Genomic DNA, 25,820 nt, shown 5'->3' on the forward strand with positions numbered 1-25,820 from the left:
GATCTGTAATTTTACTTGAGTTGAAAAATTCTGCGGGTTTTGGCTTCTGTGGTGTGTGAGGGAGCCAGAAGTATTTATTTTATAGAACTATCATCTTCTTAGTATCTCACTGCCTGTTGTCTTCTCTAAGTACATAGAATGGCCTGGATTGGAAGAGATCTTAAAGGCCGTCTAATTTCAACCCCCCTGCTGTCAGCAGGGACACCTTCCACTAGACCAGGCTGCTCAGAATACTATCCAGCCTGGCCTTACACGCTTCCAGAGTTGTGGCCTTCCACAACTTCTCTGGACAATTTGTTCCAGTGCCTCATCACTCTCACAGTAAAGAATTTCCTTCTAGTATATAATCTAAACCTACTCTCTTTAGTTTGAATCCATTCCCCCTTGTCCAGTCGCTACATGCTCTCATTAAAAGTCCTTCTCCATCGTTCTTGTAGGATCCTTTCAGGCACTGGAAGGCCACAGTTAGAGCACTCTGAAGCCTTCTCTTGTCCAGGCTGAACAATCCCAGTTCTCTCAGCATTTCCTCACAGGAGAGGTGCTCCATCCCTTTAACCATCTTGGATGCCTCCTCTGGATTCACTCCAACACGTCCTTCGTGTGCTGGGAGCCCCACATCTGCTTCTGGCTCTATGGTGATACAGTTTACAAAGGAGAAAAATTGGATCACCTTTACTGAAGACTGAAATTTTCTTCCCACTTCAAGTTTACCAGAATTAAGTTATGGCATGCTTCCAGGAGAGCCTATTTGTATTGCCTTTCAGTTACTTGTGTTTGAAGAGGGAGACAGCTGGAGTGTGTAAAGTCATTTCAGCCAGCTTGGTGGGCCCCTGGATGTCAGTCTGGAGAATGGAGCTGTGCAAGTTGCAGGGGACCTTGTCGAAATGATGAGAAAAGAATTGGAGCAAACCCTTGTCTCTGTTGAAATCAATTGAACTACCATTAGCATGAGTCCAGATTTCATCCATAAACTTAAGTAGGGTATTTCTTTTTCTAGGCAGCCTACAGAAATGTTCCTGTCTGTTGGCATTTGTTTTCATGCTTCTTTGTAATGATTGCATAATTGGGATGTATCTGTAATGTCAGAAATGTAATAGGTTAAGTAGCATAAATGACCGTTAGGAAGAGAAGAAACACAGAACTGCAGAACTGTTGTTGCTTTTAACTCCTACTAGTTTAGTTTTTCAGTTTAACCATTTATTAGTCAGAGCTGTTGTGATAAATGGCAGTGATGGATGTTTAGGCACCAGTGCTAAACACAAAGGAGAAGAAGCACCCTTTTTTTCCTTTCTCTTAAATGGAAATCATTCAGTATGCTGCTAATGGTTTCCCAGCTGGCCAGAGACTAACTTTGGTGCCCCTGAGCCTTAATGATGTCATGATAGACTCTGGTTTTAATCTGACAAGAAATGCATACTGTTAGAATTTTGTTAAAGCTGATAGGAAATGCTGTGTATACAGCATCAAGCCCTTGAGTTTCAGCCTTTAGTTCAAGTACTAAAAAAACATTTGGTATCTAAGGGACTGGTTGATTACTGATTATGCTTTTATCGATGTGCGTATCTGGGTTTTTTTCCTGTTACCTGAAGGTAGGATAACAATGCTTTTTAAACATTTGCATTTTTTTCTTTCCAGATCAGTGATGCCTTTGAAAGGAATGTTTTAATCTTTCTTTTATTTTTATTCTGGGGGAGGGGAGATGGGTGTTTGAAAACAATGCAGTTTTTTTCAAATGTGCTTTTCACAGTGACTAAACGTTTCAGTCCTTTTGTAACTTGATCGGTATTTTAATGTAATATCCCATTATATTTTTTTAAGCTTTTTACAAATGTAAATTTCTGTATGACTCTGATGATAACTCCATAACCTACCTGACAGCAGCAGCATGTCCCACCTCTCAAACCAGAGCTGAGTTGAGGATGCTAGAGCTGCTGGAGAGGAAATGGTAATGAACCATTTTTAATTTTTTTTTTTTTTTTAATTCTGAGAGAGGGTAAGAAAGGTGTCTGTGCTAATGCCACAGATATAAAATCTCTTGACTGCTTTCCAGTGTCCTGTGACAGGTAACCTCCAGGTGAAAGGGTGCAGTAAGTGGAATTTGGCACATGCCCAAGCATTTTTTGTGGTGACTACAGCACTAGCTGTGGCTGCTGGTGCAGTCCACAGCATCTGCCACCATGGTGCTCCTGCCTGTGGGAAGAGAAGGGACCTGGTTGGCCCCTTGATACATTTTTGTAATAAAATCAGATTATTTGCTACCTTAAGTCTCTTACTATCCTTACTCCTGGAATTCTTGTGATCTTTTAATTGTTTCCTGGAGACATTTGTTCTCCCTCACTGGTTTGTATTGTTTCTTATCACTTCAGAGGCAGCAAAGAAGGGCCAACTCAAGGAATAGCTCTGTTAATAGGTGAAATGGGACATAGCTCCTATGCAAAAAGTATACCTATAGATCCAGTAGTTCTGGTTTTATGGGAAGATGTGTTCTGAGCATCTTGACTGAGCTTCCTAAACTTGGCAGACATAAAAGGAAATGCACATTCCCTCTCTTCCTCTAAACGTTGATGGCCTTTCAGTGTGAAACACCATGCAGTATTTATTTTTATGCCCTTTTAATGTTTTGTGGATGGTTTGTTTAGTTTCCCTTCATAATTTTTAGTAGGAAGTCTTTGAAGTTGGGTTGTGGATGAAAAACCCTGTTGGCAGTCTGACTATTCATTGTTGACTCCTATCTTTTTAATTGTTCATCTATAAAAATCTGGAAGGGAGTGTGTTCAGAGAAACTGTGAAGCAATGTATATTTCTGGAAAGGGGAAATAAACTTGCAATTATTCTCAGCTATTATTTGTCACGTGAAGATGTTACATACTAATGGTTGCAGATGGTTTACACAAAAACCATACACACTGCAAACGCTCTTCATTGGGAGCTATGGGTTTCTGTTATACATTATGCTAGAATGGAAAAGGATTTTTTTGTCTGCCTGCAGCTATGTATTACCCTTATTTACTGTTGCTAGCACAAACTCTCCTTAATATGCATCCGGCAATGGTTAAAATTTTCTCCATCGATGACTTCACATTTTTCCACGTAGCTGGAGGATTCTTCTAAGGTTAGAAAGGTAAGGACATCAGTGTGCAGGAGTCCTTGGTGGGGAGCACTGCATTTAGAAAATCAGATGTGAAGGAGGCAGGGTTAAGGTTTTGCTTTAATATTTCTGTGTTCTTGTTCAAATGCAGGATCTGCTTTTATTTTAAAATGTATTTATGAGTTCATAAGCATTTTGTACCTCTGTGCATGTGTGTGACTGTAGACACAGTAATTGCTTCATATTGTGGAGTAGTAAAGCAATCCTGTCATGTCATTATGTATTTTCTATTCTTCAAAAACAGTATGGACATCTGTAAAACATTATTTGAGTTACAGTTTATACAGTAAAATTATGAAAGGCTGCATTTGGTATAAATTTGTCTGTTAAAATCATGCCACACAAAGAAGGAGGGGTGAGCAGGTAGAAGAGAAGTCAGAGTTCAGCATTCCTGATCTAAGGTGACTGGTCAGAAAATATTTCAGTTGACTGGTTTGGTCTTAGCAGAAGTACTCCAGGTCAGTCGGCCTCATCTGCGTCCCTGGAAAGGTGATGAAACAGCTCATCCTGCATGTCAGCTCTAAGGGTGTGGAGGAAAAAAAGGTTCTCAGGAGTAGTCAACAGGGATTCACCAAGGAGAAATAATACCTTGAGCTATCTGACAGACTTCTGTGATGGAATGTCTGGCTGTGTGGGTAGATGAAGGGAGAGCAGTGCCTGCCTTGACTTCAGCAAGGCTTTTGACACTGTATCCCATAGCATCCTCATAGGTAAGCTCAGGAAGTGTGGGTTAGATGAGTGTGGTGGATTGAGAACTGGCTGAAGGGATGGTCCCAGAGTTGTGGGCAGTGGTGCAGAGTCTGATTGCAGGCCCATTGCTAGTGGTGTTCTCTAGGGTCCAGTACTGGGTCCAGCTTTGTTCAACTTATTTCTCACTGATCTGGATGAAGGGACAGAATGTACTCTCAGCAAGTTTGCTCCTGATACAGAGCTGGGAGGAGTGTCTGATTTGTCAGAAGCCTGGGTAGCTATTCAGCAAGAGCTGGACAGGCTGGAGAGTTAAATGGAGTGATCTTAATGAAGTTCCATGAGGGCACGTGCAGGGTTCAGCCCCTGTGGAAGAATAACCCCTTAAACCAACACAGGGGGCTCAGCTGCTGGAAGACAGTGCTGTGGAGAAGCACCTGGGAGTCCTGGTGTGCAACGAGCTGTCCATGAGCCAGCAGTGCCCTTAAGGTCAAGGAGGCCAAAGGTATCCAGGGGAGCATGAGGAGGACCATTGCCAGCAGGTCAAGAGAGGTGATCCTGCCTCTATTTTTCCCTAATGGGGCCTCATCTGAAGTGCTGTGTCCAATTCTGGGCTCTCTAGTTCAATAAAGGCATACTGGAACTACAGGAAACAGTTTAGTGGAGGGTTGTGGAGGTGATAAGGGGACTGGAGCATCTCTCATGAGATGAGAGAGGCTGGTTGGCCTGGAGAAAACGGGATTTTATCAATGCATAGAAAGATCTTAAGGGCAGGTGTCAAGAGGATGGAACCAGGCTCTTTTCATTGGTGCCCAGCAACAGAACAAGGGGCAGTGGGTACAAACTGAAACACAGAAGTTCCATCTAAGTATGATCCATCCACTTACTTTGAGGGTGTCAGAGCACTGGAACAGGCTGCACAGAGAGGCTGTGGAGTCTCCTCCACATATATGCACAGGTGAACCTGCTCTAGAAGGGGTTTGCAGAGATGATCTGCAGAGGTCCCTTCCAACCCCAACCATTCTGTGATTTTGTGAGTCTATGACTTGCCTTGATAGTCAACTGTCTGACGAAACTAGTCATGAGAGCACAGTATATGGCTGACTAAAACTGCTTGAATGTTTATATTCTTTATGGGAAGAGACAGTTTTGAAGAATAAGCTTTTATTGGTTTGGCAGAATGATTTTATCGGAGCACTAGAGGAGAGGAAGGATAATAGGATGAGATGAAGTAATCTTAACTGCTCTGAAATAGCCCAGCTGCTACAATTTTGCATCTGATTATGTATCTCAAACAAGAAGATTTTACAGTTTCCTTTAAAGCGATAACCATAACAGTTTATGGAAAGAGCCAGCACTTACCTTGTCTTTCTCTTACTCTGCAGGTGCTTGGCACACTAAACTTACTGATCTGTGTAGGATTTGTGCTGTGGTCCATTCATTGAAGATGTGAAACAATATCAAGTCTGAGATTGGAGTTACTGACAGACTGGAGGAAATTTTAGTCCTTGTGATGCACGTGGACATGCTGAATTATAAGTAATTCTAGCTTCTTCTCCCCCTCCCCTCCCTTCCCCTAACTCAGCTATCTCAGGGTTCATAGAGATTTCAATGGTTTGTGTGCCTGTAAGTTTGGAACAGAAGTGACCAAAAATGGGGGACCAGCAATTGTATAAATCTAATCATACTGCCAACAACAATGAGAACTTGTACTACGAACAACACCAAATGAACTCCCTTCCATCTTTAAATCATAGCTATGGGACATCTGTTATGGATGCTCCTCAGGCGTCCCCCCTCTCCCCTCCATTTCCCCAAGATTCAAGGGACAGTATAGCTTTGCCTGTAGGTTCAAAAAGTCTTGGGTCGATGGATACATCTAGACAAACCAGTTGGACACATTCTGGCTCAGGTAACCATGTCCCAGCGAGGAACAGTTTGAATAATCAAAGCGCAATGTGGAGCCCCCTCGGGCAGGGGGAGTCCCATGATGGATACCAATATTCTTACCCGCAACCCAGTGAAAACCGATCGCAAAAAATTACCAGTGGGGTCCTGCACAAATTGGACTCCTTTACACAAGTATTTGCTAACCAAAATCTGAGAATTCAAGTCAACAACATGGCTCAGGTTCTGCACACCGAGTCTCCGATGGTGGATAATTCCGGTGACAGTGCGCTCAGGCAGCTGCTGTCCCAGAAGCCGGCGGTTGAGCAACAACCCGTAGCTTCCACCGTACAAAGATACCAACCAGTGCCACAGCAAACACACCAGAATTTTGCAAGCACACAGCAAAAGCAACAAATGCAAGTCATGCAGCACCAACAGTTGTACTACGACTACCAGCAGCACTTATCACAGATGCAGATGCATTCTGCGTTCCAGCAGGGACAGGCGCACGTTCCGCAAATGCAGTCCCAGCAGCTCCTACCGCAGCAGATGCAGCACTTGCAGCAGCCTCAGTACTACGCTCAGCCCCAGCAGGGACACCAGCGGCTCTCGATCCAGGAGATCCAGCAGCAGCCTCCAGCTCGGCAGCAGCGGCAGTGTCCAGTGCAGATCGCTCAGTATTACCAAACACAACCTGTCATGCAGCAGTTACAGCAGCAGCAGCAGCAGATGCAATTGCCGCTTCCTCCCTATCACAGGGAACCCGATCCAAAGACTATGCATGAGCCACACCAGTACTCTCAGGATCCCGGGCATCCTGTGCAGCTTATCCAGTTGGGAGCAGTGCCTCAGTATTGCTTCCAAGATCCCCACGAACAGTACAGGCACTTGTACCCCCAGAGTTTACTGCAGCAGCAGCAGCAAGATCAGCAGAAGCAGTACCTGAGTGAGGGCAGAGTGCCATCCCTGAACTCCCACATTGGCCTCACTCCACCAGACACTGCTGAGGATCCCACACGGCAGGAGATGAATTCTGTAGGTAATGCTCATCGAACTCTTTTGCCACCCTCGGGTGTTCATCTGAACAACAAAAGCTCTCAGCAAGACTCTCCCAGCACCACGTGGTCTCAGGTAGGTGGTATTTTAGATCCATGCCCAGCCAAATTTGTTTGCAGAAGAGAAGCAAAGTATGGAAACTAAGCAGTTTGGGCAGAGGGCAATAGGTTAGGATGTAAGCTCTGGGATGGGGAACTATTGGGAAACTTCATTTGGTCTACAGCTCAGGGTGGGCTTTGGGCCAGGCTGGCAGCAGCACAGAGCTGGTGCTGAGAAGCTGCTGCTTTCCTCTTAGAGGCTTTGGGAAGTTCTGCCTCGGTTTCTGGGAAGGAGGGACCCAGTTACAACAAAGCCTTCCTGCTAATTTTTCAACACTGCAGGCTCAGTTGTTTAGGAGCAGTTAGTCAGCTCTGTTTCCAAAAGTAGTGCTTCTGGGTCAAAGCAAAGTCTTCAATCAGCCGGAGAGTGAAGAAAACTTGAACTAGCAGTGCTCACAGCGGCAGATTTGATGTCTGGCTTTCAACTCAGAGGCTTTTTAAAAATCGTATGTAAAATGCAGACTTAATGCTGTGAGTACCTTCATTTACACAGTATTTCCTGAAAAATTATTTTCTCAACTTTTTCCTCTCTTTTCCATTCTCCTGTTTTGATAGCAGGTGAACCTATCAGATGGCAGACTGCAGCCACTGTCCCCAGAACAAAGGTATTTTAAAAAGATTCTTTTTGTCTTTGTAATAAAATATGAGAAATGCAAAGGAGGTCTGTATTTACAGGGAAAAGCATACAGTGTGGGTATGTAATAATTGTTGCCCTTCTAGAAACACCTTTAGTTTTGTGCTTTCTGATTTTAAGTTTGTATGATTTCCAGCATCCCCCCATTTCAATAGACTCAAATAAATACTTACTTTATATTTAAAAAAAAAAAAAAAAAAGGAAGAAAACCAAAAGCAGGGGAGCTCCAGTGTTGCATTTATAAGAAATGGGATGCTATATGGTCTGGATTTGTATCTTTGGCAGCAGACACCTTCTGTTTGTTCCTTAAGGTTGCACCTCTGAAGGACCAAGGTGTCCATCAAAGTGGTTTCCTACCTTAAATTAGAGGCAATGTGTCCAAGTTAATTGCTGTCACAAGTGGGGAAATGTAGGTCTGTCATGGTAGATCTCATGGGTCTCAGATTTTCTGTATTGATGAGCATGTCCTGCTCAAAACTTCCCTTTTCTCCATCTTGGGAGCAGCTGATCTAGATGATGGGCCACATATTCCACAGCAGTCACCACACACTTACTTGTGACTTCATTACCATCTAGCTGTATATCTTTATTAACTTCCTTGATTAAAAAATCTCCCTCCACAAAAAAGGAAACATGCCAAACTAATGTTTTGTTTCTGTTCCATGCTTTTAAAAAATGAAAATAAAAATAGTGGCCAGAACAGAGAAACACTTCCTGAGAGAGCTGATGCGAAGAACAAGCTAATGTGTTCAATATGCTTGAAGGAATTTAAGAGTTTGCCTGCTCTAAATGGTCACATGAGGTCACACGGAGGAGTAAGAGCATCTCCTAACTTCAAACAGGTAGCAGTCAATTTGACTTCAGTATTTGGCACAGTCCTTTTGTGTTGATGTTTGCTTGCTTTGCCATGCTTTGCTTTGCTGTCAAAACTTGTTCTTCTCAGCACTGTTTTGTTATGTCATGCCCCATGGAAGTAGAAATGCACATAATTCTGTTAGTTTGTAGGCCAGAAGTCTTGTTTTGAAGACAGAGGCAGTGGTGGAGGACAGATCAGTGTTTGTCCTTCTCTGTTTCTCTGCACATTACAGAACACCCTACCAAGTCATGTCAGGAATGTCTAATTTTTTTCCTCCTCATGTTTGTTTATTATATTAGAAATACCAGGAACATCAAGTCTTCCTTATTTTCATTTGAACTACTTGGATGACTAAGGAATATTTATTGGAGGCCTTCCCAGGCTTTAACTGGAGGAGCAGAATTGTTCAGTCTTTGACAGCTTTCTTCCAAAGTGTTTTAGTTGTAATAGGTATCAACAAATTCCAAACCAAAAATGTGTTTGAGCTGTTCTGCATAAAAATAACTTGCCCTGTCAGTCAGTCTTTATCCTGATATTTTAGAAATTCTGTCATAACAGGGAATACCATAGGAGGGCAAAGAGCTACCAGAGTTCCAGAGTTCATGTTTTTGTTTTTAGTTGGGTGATGGAGAATTCTGTGTTTGTAGTGATAAAAAGAGACACATTTGTCTCTCCTCCTGCAAGTTACCTGGTAAAGATGCTTCAGGTGATTATTTGTCACCAAGACTGAATCCTATGTAGGAGTCACAAGTAACCTGCTGACTTCATTTGAGGCAAAGAAAGAGTCCCAAGAAGGAAAGAAGGAACACTGTTGTGTCTTGTAACCCTGGCCACTTCTTTTCAGCCATGGTGCACACGTTGCATAGTGCATCGACCCAGCAGCAGCGCTCCCTCACTGGGGCTGAAAGCCTTTAATTGTCTGTGCAGGATGAAGGAGAGAAACCACCACAGCAGCCGCTGTCTAAAGAGGTGGATGGCCTCGCGCCCATCGTCATGCCAGTGTCTGTCCCTGTAAAGCTTCTGTCACCTGAGCCCAGCACGCAGCCCTCTGCCAGCACTGCCACAGTCACAGACAAGTCTGCCAACTCTGTGTCAGATGACGAGATGCCCGTTCTTGTGAAGATGACTTACTCTCCACCGTGCAGTCCAAAAGTGGCCAACCCCTGCTCATCCTCTGTGAGTGCTGTGTTTCTTGCCACTAACTGTCCTGTGCTTGTTAAATCCCTTTGCTTGTAGTGCTGCTACTTTCTAAAACATCAGTGTTTTAGAATATTTTCTGGAATCTTTATGATTCCTAACAAATAAGAAAAGTCCTGTAGCATCAGAGCATTTCTTCCTCAATCATTTGAAAATAATAATTTTCCTTTGCTGAGGAATCAAGATCTCAGCTGAAAACAAATAATTCGAAATTGGAATGTGATATTCTTTCATCCCACTAGAACAAAGGGATTTACTATCTTTTTACTGGTTTTGTTTTTTCCTTTTCAGGCTGCTTCATTGTTACGTTATTGCTTAAAATTGGCAGTTTTATTTCTTCCTGTTTTCTGAAGTCAGATATATGTGCTTCTCATTTCAGCCAAAGGGAGTACAGTGCTTAGAGTGTGTGCTCTAAGCAATATGAAACTTGGAGTTCTGCAGTGAAGTAATTTTTCCCTTTCTCCCTGCATGCATCAGCTCTAAGGGTTAATCACTGGGATTTCTGATACAGGAAAAATAGCTCTGCTTAGTGCTTACATTTTGCTTATAAAACTGAAATGGTCAGGCAGCACAAGGAATTGATGAGTGCTTGAATGAGATGTGAGAATGCTCATTATTATATTCCTGAAGGAATCCTGGAGCAAGCAATATTTATTTTGTGTTCTCATATAGAAATGGATTCTGCTCATTCCTTCAAATCCATTTTGGCAGACTACGTCATGATAAGGGATTACTGGGGAGTATAAGTTCTGTATGGTATTATCTTTACAATGCAGAGAAATATCCTTGTGATATTTTTGATTTTCCTTCTGCATGTGAGGTTGATGGACAAATGAGGAATCAGTATTATACCAGTATGTGTGACTCCTTACAATTTTCATCCTGACTCTTCATTCAGACATATCCACTAATTTTAACTATGTATAATATATACATGTGTATATAAAATGTTTCCTCTCTTCCTTTAAGACAGAGGTTTTACATATAAACTTCCACTTTACTGTGAAAGCTGTCATTTTGCAATACTTAGTAACTCAGCGGCAGAATTCTTCATTTCTATTTCTAGTTCTGCTAAAGAATAGGGACGGTCTTTTTTGAATCCTCAAGTTCTGAGTGGGAGATCTTCTCTAGAGACTCCAGAGTAGGTGGCTTGGACTTGTGTATTTCTATAACATATATAAAGTGACTGTGATTAAATCTGCCAGTGTTTGGCAAAATGCACATTCATTCTCTCAAAATTATGCTTGTGGTCTTTGTTATTGCCCAAGCAAACCAAACTCAGGCAGTTCCTTCTCTGGACCCTATCTTTTACATAAGCGGTAGGATTGGAAACATTAAAAGATCAAGAGATCCACAGTTTCCCCCTCTTTTTTAAAGCGATTGTGCCATTGGAGAGGGATTTTTTTGTAATACCAAGGAACTGAAGCTGTGTTGCTTTATTTATACTGTGCTTCGAGCTGTCCAGAAAAGCTTCTACAAAACTCAAGTAATCAGTAAAATGAAACAGCAAAAAGGAACTAAACATTCAGCAAGGCTACAGGATGGTGAGCTGACATTAGCAGTCAAGTGAGGTCCATCAGGATCTGTCCAGAGTGGATCTGTCAGGGTGCAGCAGCAGGGCCCAGAAGTATGCATTCTGTCTTGGATAATGGGAATCAGTTACTAGAACTTCAGAAAAGTAGGGTGGTTTTTCAGGGGTGGTTGTGCACTGAGAGCCCATGGATGCACTATCTCCTTTTCTGCTCAGTGTGACCTTTCTTGAAAGCAGTGTTGGCATAGGTATGCTCTAGGTGAAGCAGTGTAGGAGGTGGAGGTATTAAGGATTTCTAAGGTAGTTGCATTGAGTTGCTTTACACTTGTGAAAAATGAGTACCAGCTCTTTCACACTTGGAGAGCAGAACAAAATGAGCCCTTAATCAAAGACATGGCCTTCTGGGTCTCTTTTTTAGGTTTTGGGTTGTTTGGATTTTTTCCCCTTGAGTTTAGGGTTTTTCCACCTTTCTCCTTTATGAACGCTAAATTTTCACCATCTTGATGAACTTTATCTGTCATTACAGGTAGCTTTCACTGTTCCAAATGTCCATTATCAAAAAAATCCTCTGCAAAGCTGCATTTTCTTCCCTGCATAAGCAAAACTCTTCCAAAACTATTTTTTTTTTTTACAGAGAAAAAAATGTCAACAGCTGTTGGAGAGGATGCAGCCATGATCTAACAAAGAGGACAGGACCTCTGTAATCAAAAACATTTCCTCAAGCTGGAACTTATTAACATAAGGGATAAAGGGTGACAGCGCTAATGCTTGTTTAACATGATTTTTATTGGGTGAATGTGATTCTCAAGAACCACCCATGGTATAAAGATGTATGTTGTCCAAACATACATTGTAGTAATTTGCTTTACATAGTAGTAGAATTTACCAGATGATGCAGACATTCTGGAGTAATGCTGCCAGAATTTTCTTCTGCTTCCCAGATTTATTCTAAACACGGCCTAGTACCTAGCCCAAGTACCTAAAAGCAGTACATTTAATAATACTGTATTCATCTACCAGCTTCTGTGTGTTCATAAAGCACAACCTGAAGACCTGTTTCTTCCTACCTTATCCCCACTCCCCCAAGAAATCCAGATGCCAGCTTTGCATAAATTCTGTGCCTTCTGCTTCTGTATACTCTACGGATTTGTTATTAAATTATTTTTAACATTCAAATTCTAGAAGTCTGGGCATATGAACAGTGTGTGAATTTCCCAAGTGGTCATTTACTACCCTTTTTTCTCCAAGGAAAGAGGAGAGAGTTAAGTTCAAGATTTGTTGCAGCTGGACTGTAATCAAGCTGATGGGAATGTAGTGATAAGAGGCAAAGAATTTGAATTTATTACATTTTTCTTCCTTTCCTGCTGCTGAGTACTGCAGTAATTTCACTGAGCTCATGTGTCCTTCCTGGTCTCACTAAATAAATGCATTAGAAAACCTCTTATATAAAGTTTCTAGTAAACTGTGCCTGGATAATGAAGTATCTCCCACCAGTGCAAATAGAAGTGCCCAGAGTGTCTGGGTAGTGATGAAAAAGGGTGTGGGAAACTCATGGTCTGGGAGAGGAGTTCTCTGCATTTTCGTAAGTTGACAGCAACCTCGCCATGTCGGCCTCTGTAGCTCAGCCCTACCTTGGCCCAGAGGGCTTGCTGCTGGAGGTGAAGGGTCATTTGTCCTGGTTTTTCTCACCTTCCCGAGGTTTCTGTGTAGTGCCAGGTACTGTACTGCTCAGGGTTATTATAGTGGTACCCGAATAACTGCCTGGTGGTAACAGCTTTTCTGTGGCCATTGCCCAAAGCTGTAGAGGATTATGTGCAAACCACATTTAAGCATGCCTGAATGATAAGATTCTCTGTGTTTTCATTTAGGAAACTAGCAAAAAGCCTCATCCAAGTGCTGTAAAATCAGAAGAAAACTTCAAACCGTTGCAGGACAAGAAGAAGTATCGGCACAGACCTGAACCTCTCTTCATACCTCCTCCTTCCTTCAACCTCAGCATGCCCCACTCTGGTGCCACTCTGTACCAGAGCCAGCTTCGCTCTCCCCGTGTTCTGGGAGATCACCTGCTGGACCGGACGCACGAGCTGCCCCCCTACACTCCGCCGCCGATGCTCAGTCCCGTCCGGCAGGGCTCTGGTCTCTTCAGCAGTGTTCTCACCTCTCACAGCACATCACACGCCCAGCTGCCCCTCACTCCGCTGACACCCACTCCACGGGTGCTCCTGTGTCGGTCTAGTAAGTATTGCATTTGCAGAGCAGCAGTACAAAGGAGGGACTGCTGGCACCACATTGGTGGGTTTTGTGTGCGCTCACATGCATGGCCAGTTCTGCTGCTTCACGGGAAAAGTCCATTTTAGTGGCAGTTTTGCCTTGGATTTTGCAAAGTTAAGGCGTAAAGGGAATAGAGGATCTGTCAGTAAGGCTGTGATCATTCCATGTGGTCTGCCTCAAAAAAGGATCATCTTGCCTCTCATTGCATCTGAGCCTTCTGAAGTGGAAGAAAAAGACCTAGTTTGAGACATAGGGTTCATATTAAGTATTTGTTGTTCGCTACTTCACAAGAGTGTAATCACTCAGTATCAGGGCAGAAGAAACCTCTGCAAGTTCAGACATTTCTGTTACCTATAAACGTTTAGACTGTTTCTAAATATTGATGAAGGGTCTCTTCTGCATCATAGACTGCAGTAATGTTGGTGTTAGTAAGGGAGGTGGGCACTGCAGCCTGGGAGGGTCACCAGCAGCAAAGCAGCAATACTCAAATTCCAATCTCCGTTTCAGATAGTATTGATGGAAGTGTCATTCCGGTGACGCCTGGGCCTGGAGAACAGACTGTTGAACCGTAAGAAAAACAATATTTTTTGTCACTGCTTTTATAGATTAGCTCCAACCTAGAGCTGTGGCCTGAAGTGTTTTGAACCAGGCAAGAAGTATTCAACTGCCTGAAATCATTTTGGGCTGGATGCATTTAATGTTTCTATGGATGGTGGCTAAGGACATTTGGAGCAAAGTGGCTGTGGAAAATTTAGGTGTCATGGCTCAAAGTTAGTGATGGCTGTAAAGAGTGCTGTGAGGAAAATGTGCCAGTCCAGTACTCTTGCTTTTGAAGATACATATATATCATAAGAGTGGAGCTTTGGAGTGGTGGTGTTACCTGGTAGGTTCCCCATGACAAACTGCCAACAGGGTTGTCCCTCAGCAGTAATGGCTCTTTCTGCTCTCTGCTGAAGAGTACCATTCTCTGTGGAACAGAAATTTGCTGTTTCTGATGTCTGGCCTCTTTGCTAGTCATGCATGTAAATTAGCTTGGGTTGTCCCTAAGGTATGGTGTCTCAGTATGGCTTAAATTGCATATTGAAATTTTTGTTTTTCCCCAAGAGATCAGTTCTCTCTAGTATTCAAAATACTTATCCCACTGGGAGAAAAGCATTGCGTAAATCTGTCTGACACAATTTCCTGCCACTTCAGTGCAATAAAAGTTTTTTTAGCGTTCATTTGTTGGAAAGAAAGTGAGCGCTAATCTGACTTTCATATTTTATTTTAAAATAAAATTGATATAATATAATATAATATAATATAATATAATATAATATAATATAATATAATATAATATAATATAATATAATATAATATAATATAATATAATATAATATAATATAATATAATATAATATAATATAATATAATATAATATAATATAATATAATATAATATAATATAATATAATATAATATAATATAATACAATACAATACAATATAATATAATATAATATAATATAATACAATATAATATAATATAATATAAATTATATATTTTCTACACATTGTGTGGTTGAAATAGTTACTTTTTTATTCTTCTGTATAGGCGAATCAATATTGGGTCCAGGTTCCAGGCTGACATTCCTGAGCTGCAGGACAGATTGCTAATGGAGAAAGATGTGCACAAGGCTACTTTGGTTTGGAAACCATGGCCAGAACTGGAGAACAAAGTCTTCCAACAAAGAGGTATAATGACTTGCCATTTTAGAAGTTGCTATGTCAGCCTGTGTCTGTTGAAGAAATACACATTGATTTCTCATGTCTGTACTGAACAAAACATTCAAGAGAATATGAATTGCTGAGAGTGCAGGACAAGAGACTAGATCTACATGGTGTAGGTTCAGAGCAACAGCATTATGTGGTGGCACTTAAAGTGAAGTCTGGTTGAATGGTTTTCTGGCAGCCAAGGGGGAAAGGTCATTGCTGGGAAGTTGGGTACTGAACTGCCTGGTAAAGGCAGCTGAGAGGCAGCTGATGCATCCTGGGCCTGTCCTGTGACCATAGCTGAGAGGAAGTGTGGCAGGCTTGGTGGGTTTTAACAGTCCTGAGCAGAATTTTTCCTGCTTTTAGCATGGTTTATTCTGTTTCTCCACCCTGCCTGTAGCCTTCTTGGCACAGCAATGTCACTGGTGTGTGCAAGTCATTGCCTCACAGGCAGATCTCTGGCTCTGGAGTAGCCTGTCCCATCTCAAGGATGGGCTCCGTTACATCCTCTCCTTAGTGATCCTAAGATCAAAGTAAAACAAGTAGCTGAGATGTTGAGGAGAAAAAGTGTGAAAGAATCTGCTGCCCTGAACTATAGTCTTTGAGGGGCATTACAGAATCCTTGGCTCCAGATGTTTGACTGACAGGCTACTGTATTAGCAGTAAAATGTTGACTTGTTTCTGACAGTGGAAGACCTTTTAAATATGAGCTGTTCCAGTGTGTTACCTGGTGGAGGAACTAACTCAGAATACGCTTTGCACTCTCTCTTTGAAGCAAAAGGAGATATTATGGTAAGATAAAAAAGCTGAAAGGGGAGATATGATCCTCTTCTGCAGATAAATTAGCATGCTTTATTAAATGGATTTAGATATGGTTATATAAAAAAGATTTCTCATTGATTTGAAATGATGCTTTAAACATCCTGTAACATTTTTGGGGAATGACTTTTCCCTTTATTCTCTAATAAATTTAAATTTCAAAGCAGTGCCTCTGTGAAGGCTTACTGTATATTTCATATAGATAAGATTACTTAGTTTATAGCCTTGGGGCTTTGAATGTCTCCAGTGCTTGCTCCAGCCCTGATATTTCACAGGCTTTATATTTGGTCACAGAGAACTTACTCTTCTTCTAGCCCTTATAAAAAACCCTTTTTTTGGAGCAGCAATCACATCTACTTATTTGTTCAGAACTGTGAGGTAATTGAACACAGTTCTTATATAAATAATGCATTTCAAATATTTGCATTAGTATAGTGATGGGACTGTTATTAACTAAGGCAAAACATCCATTTTGCCCAGTGTTAGGGAAAGGCAAGGCCCCTTGCACCAGTTCCTGGAAAGCCAATATAAATCCAAATGCAACAAAACGTGAGGCTGCAATGAGTCTCACTGGATTGGCTAAATACAGTGGGTTTTAGCCTGTGTCCCAGTTTCCTTAGGCTCTGTTAGCTGTATCTGAGAGGTCTGAGAATGTCAGGATGTGGAATTTGCTTTACAGAGAGTCTGCATTTTCAGGGGGAAAATTTTAGGGATCCATAAATCCTCTCTTTTCCTGATCTGAAGGCAGTCATTCTTGACAGATGTTGACCTACACAGATATTCTAAAATATTTTATGCTATACATAATAATGTTGTCAAACCAACCATTAATTATTATTATGAATTAACAATATCAAGTCAAACACTGTAAATGTATTTGTTTCTGGCAAGAGCTGGAAGTTGCTAAGTAATAGTCACATTTGTGCTCATTAAGGCAGGACAGGTGCACTTCTGTGAGGTACAGTGTTAATGGGCCTTGGAGTAATTTGATGTGATTCTATATGACAGAAAAGAGAAAAGAGAGAAAGTTAATTCATATCCTCATACCAAATAGTATTCTAAATGCAGTTTTATGCCACAGCTGATTGCTTTTCTTAATTCTGTTTTTCCCTGGTTTTTCATTTAGGTTGCTCTTGAAAAGCTGCTGTTGAGAAAGCCAGTGAGGTTGAAGTGTCATCCTTTGTCAAATTACCACTATGCCGGTGGGTTTCTTTGTGATCTTTTTATCTGTTACACAGTCCAAGCCTGGCATCCCAGGCTGGAGCATGGGATCACGTTTCACTCTCTGCTGTCTGCTGCAGGGATGGCAGCATTTAACAGAGATGATGTGGACAGTGCCAAGAGTACTCCCAGAGCCGTTTGCTGCAAGTTTAGCAGTTTTATACATGACTGACAATGTACAGAAGCTTTGCATCCATGTTGCTGTGTAGGATTCTACAGATTTAAAACTGCCTCGGGTGATTCTTTTTCTCTTTTAAACTGAAATGTAACAATTTTATCTCCTTTTAAAACAGTTGCTATTTGTAATTTATAATTTGGTGTCACTGGTGTCTTAATTTTCTGATGCATAAACAATCTGCCATCCTGCCTGCTTCTTCCGAAGTGGTGGTGCACAATAAATGAATATGATAATCATGAGCATCCTTCCAAAGAGGCAGTGCTGTAATTCTCACTAGGATCTTAGTGCTGCTTATGAAGCCTCTGTGTGGGGATCTAGTCAAAAAAGTCTGAGTTGGTGTGAGATACAAATGTGTTAAGCCATTGGACTTGAATTGTGTCAGCTGAGCAGAGATGGCAAATGTCTCACCTCTGCAGCCCCCCATGCTATTACTTAATGTTTTGTAGTGGCTAGCAACTGCTGAGACACAGAATAGGGTTTTGCATAAGACTTTTAGAACTTCATCTCCAGTTCAGGCTCAATAGGAAATGAGCCAAGAGTCTCCCGGTGGTCAGTCAATCCCAGTGTGCAAAGTCATGTACTCATTTCAGCTACAGTCACTGTGCAAGGTAAGTGTCAGTCTACTTCCTGGCTGTAGCAGCCCACTGGAAAGACTTAGAAGTAACAATAAGTCTTTGTAAAGCAGCTCCTTAACACCTTGGCCTGAGAGCAAGAACAGAAACCTGTTTGATAGTAGCTGGTAATGACAGTGAATAAATGTGAACTTCAGGTTTTCAGTTTTGTCTGAGGGAGGTGCTTGGTGCCTGTGATAGCAGCTCTGTTGCAGTCCAAAGGGTGGACATGGGAATGGATGGGGAAGGAGGACGTCAGCCATCAGCCAGGAACTTTGATCAGAGTCTCTTGCCTGAAGAGATGACATCAAATCTGTGTGAGACAGTTCAAGAGCATAAGAACAGGAAGATGAGGAGATACCCCACAGCCTCTTCATCAGTAAACAATCCAATTAGAAGAGCAGATCAGAAATTTCTGCCTCTGTGGCAGAGGAAGAACGGTCTTTACTAAAGCAACTTCCCAGTAGTTTAAAAAATATTTCATTGGGATTAAGGGAGGAGCCAAGAGACTGTTTTGTTTAATCTTTCACATGAGATGATGCTAATCCCTGGTAACTAGCACTGAGACCTGTGGACACCTTTGACTCCCTATTTCTTACGCAGGAAAGAAAGTTTGATTGTGCTTATCACAGCACGAAATAAAATCTCACCAGTCTGGATTTAAGTGCCATAAAATAACAAGACAAAGCACTACTTTCTAATGCTTTTGCATGCAACATGTGATTGCAACTTACATTGACAGCATTGCTCTAGCGCTGTGCAGCACCTCTTGAATAAGAGTTTATTTCTGATTGATAATCAGCCACTCGAGGCATATGAGTATTTTTCACAATCTAGTCCATGAATAGCTTTAATATTATTTCAAGTGGCATCAGTTTGGGATAACTTCATGTTTTTTGCTCCATACTCAGAAATTATGGCTCTCCGGCTTACCGCATTTAAAGGTGGAATGCATTGAAACAGAGCATGACACTTACTCATGAGAATTAACTCTCTAGAGTACCACAAACAGCAGATACTCAAACACATCTGTAGCATTACCTTTGAATGAGGGTACAGACAAATAACTCAACTTTGAAACCTGTTGGCTTGTGAAGGAAGCCACTTAGAAAACTTGAGGATTTTCTGGTGTGTGCCAAGAGAGTTGGACATGCTGACCCAGGACTCCTTGGAAGAACACCCTATCTCTGTCCTAAGACTTTGCCATCTGTCAGGATGGTGCTTTAGGAAGAGAGGGAGCACATACCTGATACAAGAGGAGCGCTGTTGCAAACACTTGAATTGTTCTCCTTTGAACAGTGGAGTTTCTCAGGTGTGAAGTTCTGCAGTGAGAACTGCAGGAGAGGTGGTCTCTGACATAGGGCACTTCAGGCAGTCTGGAAGCTTCTTGTAAGTGCTGTGACAGGGTTTTGGGTCAGACCCAGCACATGTACATAGTGGATTTCAGCTACCTCTCCATGGGGCTCCCTGGGTGTACATGTAGCCCCCTTGAAACCCACAAGTTGGGCCCAAAGCACACAAATGAGTAGGAGATACTTAATGTCAGTTAATCAGTGCAAAAACAGTATAGCAGGTAAAACAAAATGTGGAATAAATATCTAAACATAAAGACCAGATTTAAAATTTGATCTGTGTTCTAAAGCCCCAAATTCTTTTTGCTGCATTGCAGATCTCTCTCTATGCACGTTCTCTTTATCTCCCTCAAGCTAACAAGAGCAAAAGTGGTTTCCCAGCAACCAGAGTTAAAAACAGCTTTTCTTCTGTTTCTTTTCCTACACAGGATTTATTCTATTAATTAGGTTACTTCCAATTAACCCGCATAATCGTATAAGGGTCTCTGCTAATACCACAGCTATTGGGGAAAGTATGCAAGGCCCAAATATTCTATAGGTGTACAACAAAATTAGTTCATGGAAGTGATTCTGTGTTATTATTTTTATTATGTTGTCTTTTTCAGAGGGTGGGGTAGAGGCAGAGGAGCAGAATAGACTAGTAAAAAAGAAAATCTCTCCTGTGTTGTCATGCTTTTTAAAGTTATGTTTTGGCATAATAGAGTAGCCTCCTGGACTGAATGAGTGCATTTACCCCTGCACACAGGGAGGGTAAATGCTCATGCCTGACAGCTTGTGTAAGAAGGGAATGATGCTGGTTCAGGGTGGGAAAAGATGGAAAGGCAGTGTGTCAGCAGAAAGATCTCTGGGTGATAACAGAATAAGTAAAACTCATGGCTTGAAGCCAGTGCCTTTCTCTGATGCTTAAGAGAGCTTTACGTGTAAATCTCTGTGGAAATAACTAATGCAAGCTTATATCCAGTACTGGAAGAACCTACAGAAAACAGGTTGCAGGAAAGTTAATTTTGTAGTTTTCAGCATATAAAGGAGTGATGAGATACCTGCTCTGAGCTTGTAAGCCTGGCAGTTGATGCTGAAAAACAAAACATTTGCAGTTAATAATATTGCTATTTTTTAAGATAAAAGTGACTTGTAGAGTTCAATACCATGTGTGGTGCCAAGACACAAGTTAATTGAAATCAGTGCAGAGGCAAGCATTTGCTATGAAGAGTAGTAACATTGACAGGAATATTAGGGATTTATTTTCATTAAAGTTTTAGATATCTCAGAAATTCTCAGACTGAAGTAGAATCTTCTCATAGTGTAAGTCATTTCAAAGGCATCCACTTTATGACTTCTTGCATATCCTTCCTTTAATGTATGTAATGCTGCCCACTCCTAACAAACAGAACCCTGCTTTGATGCGGCAGAGCAATCCTGTGTTCTACTGTTTGCCTAATATTGAGAAAGCATAAATTCAGTTCAATTTGAATGTTGATTTCACATTTTCATGGGCATTTAGGCCAGGGGACCGAACACAGAATAACAATATTCAGAAGTTTCATATACAGCTTCCATTAAATGATGAAAAACACTTTGTGCATATTACACATTGCTACAATGTCTACCTACTTGTGACCTCTGCTACAGAGGATTTAAATGCTTTATTCCAAAGCATGCAAGTGAAGAGCTGCAAAAGGATCTTATAAAAGGATCTTGCAAAAAGAGAATAAAAGGATATATGAACTTCTGTGTCATCAAATGTAAAGTGACATACATGGGAATACACAATTCAGTCCTTACATAGGAAATTATGGTTCTCTAGTGGTACTTATCAATTAAAATAAAAGTTTAGGATTATAATGCTAGTTCTAAGGAAGTATCAGCTGTATTTTACAACAGCTAAAATCATAGGCATTAAGAGGATAGAAAATCTGGTGATGCCACTGTGAAAGCCTAAATTTTATGTGGACTTCTGTGTGCCTTCTGGTCCTCTTGTCTTTATAGGAATGTTTTAATACTGGAAAAGGTTCAGAGTGGGACAGCAGTAATGATTAAAGGTTTGGGAGTGATAGAAAAGGCACACAATTCTGAGTAGCTTGGAGGTGATGGTCAAGGTTAGGTTCATTTTCTCCTCCACTTGAAGAATGAAGGGTCATCCAGTGAAGCTTCTGGGAGCTAGGAAACAAAGGGAGGTGGCTCTTCATGCAGAGGGTCCACTGATCTGTGAAACTTTTGGCAAAGGATGGTTTGGGTACAAGAAGTTTAATTGGTTGAAAGGAAGAGTGGCTCAGCACTTATAAGGGTAGTTACTAAATAAGCAAATTGCAACAGACTCAGGAAATCCCCTGTGCCCAGTATGGTCAGAGGTTAAGAGAAATTAGGGAGAGGCATTGTATTTCCTTGCCCTGATCTTACTGCTTCCTAGGCTATTGCTTGTCACTGCTGCTGGAGACCAAATACTGGTTAGATGGACTTCAGGTCTGAGTCAGTACAGCCATGCTTGCATTTGGGTAGCAGCAATCATTCACATATGCTTGAGACTTCCTGGTTCTCATTTCAGATATGGGATCAAAATAAAGGTGGTGAGTTTTTATCGTTCATAATGATTTCACTTTCTTTTTAAGGCTCTGACAAATGGACTCATCAAGAAAGGAGACTGTTCAAAGAGGCATTGTCCACCTACAGCAAAGATTTCATATTTGTACAGAAAATGGTAAGGTTATTTATGTTCTGTCAAATGCTGGGGTTTTTTTGTTTTCCCTTTTGCTCTATTCTGTTCCTCTTCAATTTCCCTCCAGTGCCAAATCAGCTGGTTGCAGGCATAGGGGTAGCAGTGGTGACAAGAACACCAACAGGAGTGGTATATTAATTGGTTGTTCCTGTGCATTAGATAAATGTAAAAAACAGTTATAAATAATTAAAAGTTGTTCCTCTTGTGAAAATTTTCACACCTGGAATCCAAATCATGGTATTTTATGTGTGGGAAGTATGGTTTTCCATTGCTGTCTTGCTGTTCTCTGGCAGTTTGTTACAAGGTACCAGAGTCGCTGGCAATGAGCCTGGTGCCAGAAAGGGTTGAAACCTGTTAATAAAGAGAAAACATGTTTGGGCTTACTTTTCATGTTTTGCCACAAAGCAGAAAAGACAAGGTTATAAATCTCAGGGCACAAAAGATTACTTGTTGGCTCCAATGTTGAAAAATATGTGGATTTATGCGAGTCAAGTCTTAATTCCTAAGATTTCTCAGTGATACTGTACAACTGAGCCACAAGAGTACATTCTGAGTAATTTTCTGTCTGGAGTTTAGAGAATCCCAGAGAAATCTGAAGTTGAAAAAGTCAGTGCAAATTTGACTGGAAAAAGATTTTTAAAATAATTATTCTACAAGAGTATTTCTGTGGAAGTCAAACTGCCTTTTTTTTTCCTCCATTTGAATGTTTAAGGAATAAAGCCTATCTCTTGGAATATATTAAAGTTGTGTTGAATGAAAGCAAAATATTAAGACTGGACTATTTCTGCAATTCCTTAACTACAGGTTAAGTCTAAGACAGTTGCACAATGTGTGGAATACTACTATACCTGGAAGAAAATCTTGCGTTTGGGACGGAAACACAGAACGCGCTTAGAGAAGAAAAGAGATGAATGCTTGGTAAGTCTAAAAGAAGATGAGAACGCTTAACACTTGATAATTTTTGTTTGTCTTTTTTTTTGAGGAGGTAGGAGGTGACATAGGTATCTTCCAATAGAAATTCTTCCATAATTCTAAATTATGTTCTGTCTGAACATTTTGTGACCTCAGGTACACCGAGATTTGTGTGGCTGGACTGCAACCAGATAAAACTTCTAACTGTAGTCCAGGGAAACCTCTGTATATTGTGCCTGTGTCCATGTGTGCTCCTAAAGGCTGCTCCAACATTCCAGTACAAATACCACTTGGGGTGTGTTGGTCTGTGGGTTGGGTTTTTTTTGGTTGGCTGTTTTGGGGTTTTGTTAAAGTAACTTGACTACAAGTACAGTGTACATGGCCTTTCTGGTGGCAGGAGAACAGTACTGTGCCTGGCATCTGTAGATCTTTGGAGCTACAGCTCCATAATACACATGCAGAGAAGCTTTATGTGCTATACCTTATCCATTAAGGGGTGGTAGCTCCAGTAAGACCAGAAGTTCATTCAGGATGGGAAGAAATAGTGATACTGGGAAGCACACTTGACTAAACAACATGCTGTTCCAGAACTGTGTATGTCCTACTATCCAGTGCTGTCTGACCATATTTCTAGTGTTCCTTAAATGCACTGTCTATTTTAGACAAGTGGAGAAGAGGAAGTGTTAGAGGAAGATGAGGAGATGGAAGAAGACAGAAAGGAAGAAAGGGAAATGCAGAAGTCACCTGACCCACCAGCAATCTCTCTTGTTGGACCTATAGATCTACCTGCTGTTCAGGGTCTTTCACTGTCTTCATCCTCCTTCATCTGTGAAATGCCAAACTGTGGCGCTGTACGTGCATTTGATATATTTAATGGGGAGAGGGTGGTGGTGGTGGTCGTATGTGTAGACTAGTGAACTGTGATTTTGACTGCTTTTAATTCCCACCCCACAAAAGAGAAGCAGTTTGCTCTGTGCAGAAAACTGAATTCTGAGATGATGTACCAGTTAGAAATACTATGTGGCAATAGCTCCAATTAGGTTACACAACTGTAATAATAGGATAGCTCACTGCTTTGTTTTATTGTGATTGTCTTCAGTTACAGTGGGATATTGCTGAAAGCAAGCAGCATTTGAGGGACTAGATGGTGCATATTAGACATGTACACTTGTTCTGTTGTGATATGCATTTAGCATCCTACTTTCTGCAGTTCCAGTGTTTCCTTGTGATTTCTTGGGGTTTTTTTTTCCTCTTCCCTCCACCCCGCTCCCTGCCAGGTGTTCAGTTCCCGACAAGCGCTGAATGGCCACGCTCGCATTCACGGAGGTACAAACCAGGTGACAAAACCACGGTGCACCATTCCCGGCACGAAGCAGAAATCTGGTACGCAGAGCGGATATTGCTCCATCAAGAGCTCACCTGCCCACAGCACAACAAGCGGCGAGACCGACCCAATGACGATTTTTCCTTGCAAGGAGTGTGGCAAGTAAGTGTGACTGTCTGCAGTACAGCATTGCCTTTGCCTGTTTAGATTCCAGATCAGCAGTGCTGTGAGCAAACTTTGTATTTTGCTCTCATTGTCTTGGAAGTAGTTTCCACCTAGATGATATGTTCTCTTACCAAAGCTGTCAGAGATAGGTTTGCATGATATTTTGGATGCCCCCTGCAGTATTTACTCCTTTTTTCACTTAACTGCTAGAATTTCTCCATCTGACATTCCAGCTTCCTGCTTCATCACCAACTTGGATATGACTGGGCAAATTTTTCTGTGTTTCTGTGCTTGAGTTTGTCCATCTTGGTAATCGTTCACTTTCTCCCAGTTGTGCAAGATGGTTGTGAAACTGATAGAGGGAAAATAGGATGTGCATAGATACTGAAGCAGGTGTGGGAGCTACAAACTACCTCTGGCAAAATCAGAGTAGGCCATTTTGATACCATCAGAATGTATAAATCTGGTAATATGTCCCTGAAATTCACACCATAGCATTGCAGACTTCACGGACTTCTATTTCAGGACAAGGAAGCAAATGTACTGATAAGTTGTTGAGTCTTTTTTGGCTCATTTAATCAAAAGCAGTGCATTTTAATCTGATTTTTTTTTCCCTTTAAAATTTAGGGTCTTTTTCAAAATCAAAAGCCGCAATGCTCATATGAAGACTCACAGACAACAAGAAGAACAGCAAAGGCAGAAGGCTCAGAAAGCTGCTGTGGCAGCAGAAATGGCAGCCACTATTGCAAGAACTACTGGGCCAGCTGGGCATAGTTTGATCCCCCTGGATCACATGAGCTTGGTTAAACACGTTGAAAATGTTGGTGACATCGATGATGATGTTGTTCCAGATCTGGGTGATGTCATGGAAGAGAATGAAGTCATGGATGCTGACCTCTTACTGGATGATGAAGATCCAGATCTACTGCAGGATGATGCTGAGTTGTAAATAAAGTTGTTTGATAGACAGCTACTGAGCACACCCTGAATGGATCAATCAGGAAACCCGGACTGCTTGTTTATTCTCACTGATTGTAAACTACCTGTTGAAAATTATAATTCTTTTATCCAGGTCTAGAAAAAAAAAAAAATCTGCTTTTTTCCCTTTTTTTTTATTAATTTGTGTTTTGGGGGAAGAAATAAATAATTGGTACAAATATTCTTATAAGGTGTTTTTATCTGAGCTCTTTTTGCTGATAACTTCCGAGACCACTAATTACAGAAGTTCATGGTTCTGCTATCAGTTCCTACCAGATGGTCCTGGTAGAATCTTTAGTCTTTAACTCTTCCAATTTTCATTTTACCCCAATTAAAAGAATAAATTTCACACACTTCTGATGAAACATTTTTTTTGTCTATATTGGATCATTTCCAACATCTTCTAGAGAGTAAATGTCATCTCTCTGAA

The 25,820-nt window shown here is 41.3% G+C and overlaps 1 protein-coding gene across 9 annotated transcripts in view; it reads left to right on the plus strand.

The window, feature by feature from the left end:
- Positions 1-25,580, plus strand: part of TRERF1 (transcriptional regulating factor 1) — a 98,740-nt gene extending 73,160 nt beyond the window's left edge. For 3 of the 9 annotated variants that reach the window (XM_030269051.4, XM_030269044.4, XM_030269045.4), the window contains 14 exons: positions 5,221-6,856; positions 7,435-7,484; positions 8,205-8,355; positions 9,297-9,545; positions 12,966-13,332; positions 13,876-13,936; positions 14,960-15,099; positions 15,806-15,909; positions 17,063-17,138; positions 21,905-21,993; positions 22,816-22,929; positions 23,586-23,774; positions 24,201-24,409; positions 25,040-25,580. In XM_030269051.4, coding sequence (XP_030124911.3) covers positions 5,489-6,856; positions 7,435-7,484; positions 8,205-8,355; positions 9,297-9,545; positions 12,966-13,332; positions 13,876-13,936; positions 14,960-15,099; positions 15,806-15,909; positions 17,063-17,138; positions 21,905-21,993; positions 22,816-22,929; positions 23,586-23,774; positions 24,201-24,409; positions 25,040-25,361 — 3,489 coding nt within the window. In that variant the 5' untranslated portion in view covers positions 5,221-5,488 and the 3' untranslated portion in view covers positions 25,362-25,580. The remainder of the gene's footprint in view (positions 1-5,220; positions 6,857-7,434; positions 7,485-8,204; positions 8,356-9,296; positions 9,546-12,965; positions 13,333-13,875; positions 13,937-14,959; positions 15,100-15,805; positions 15,910-17,062; positions 17,139-21,904; positions 21,994-22,815; positions 22,930-23,585; positions 23,775-24,200; positions 24,410-25,039) is intronic. The other 6 variants (XM_030269049.4, XM_072927526.1, XM_072927527.1 and 3 more) reach the window with 3 other exon arrangements.
- The last annotated feature ends 240 nt before the right edge of the window (positions 25,581-25,820 follow it).

This window comes from Taeniopygia guttata, chromosome 3, assembly GCF_048771995.1.
Source record: "Taeniopygia guttata chromosome 3, bTaeGut7.mat, whole genome shotgun sequence".
NCBI classification, from domain to species: Eukaryota; Metazoa; Chordata; class Aves; order Passeriformes; family Estrildidae; genus Taeniopygia; species Taeniopygia guttata.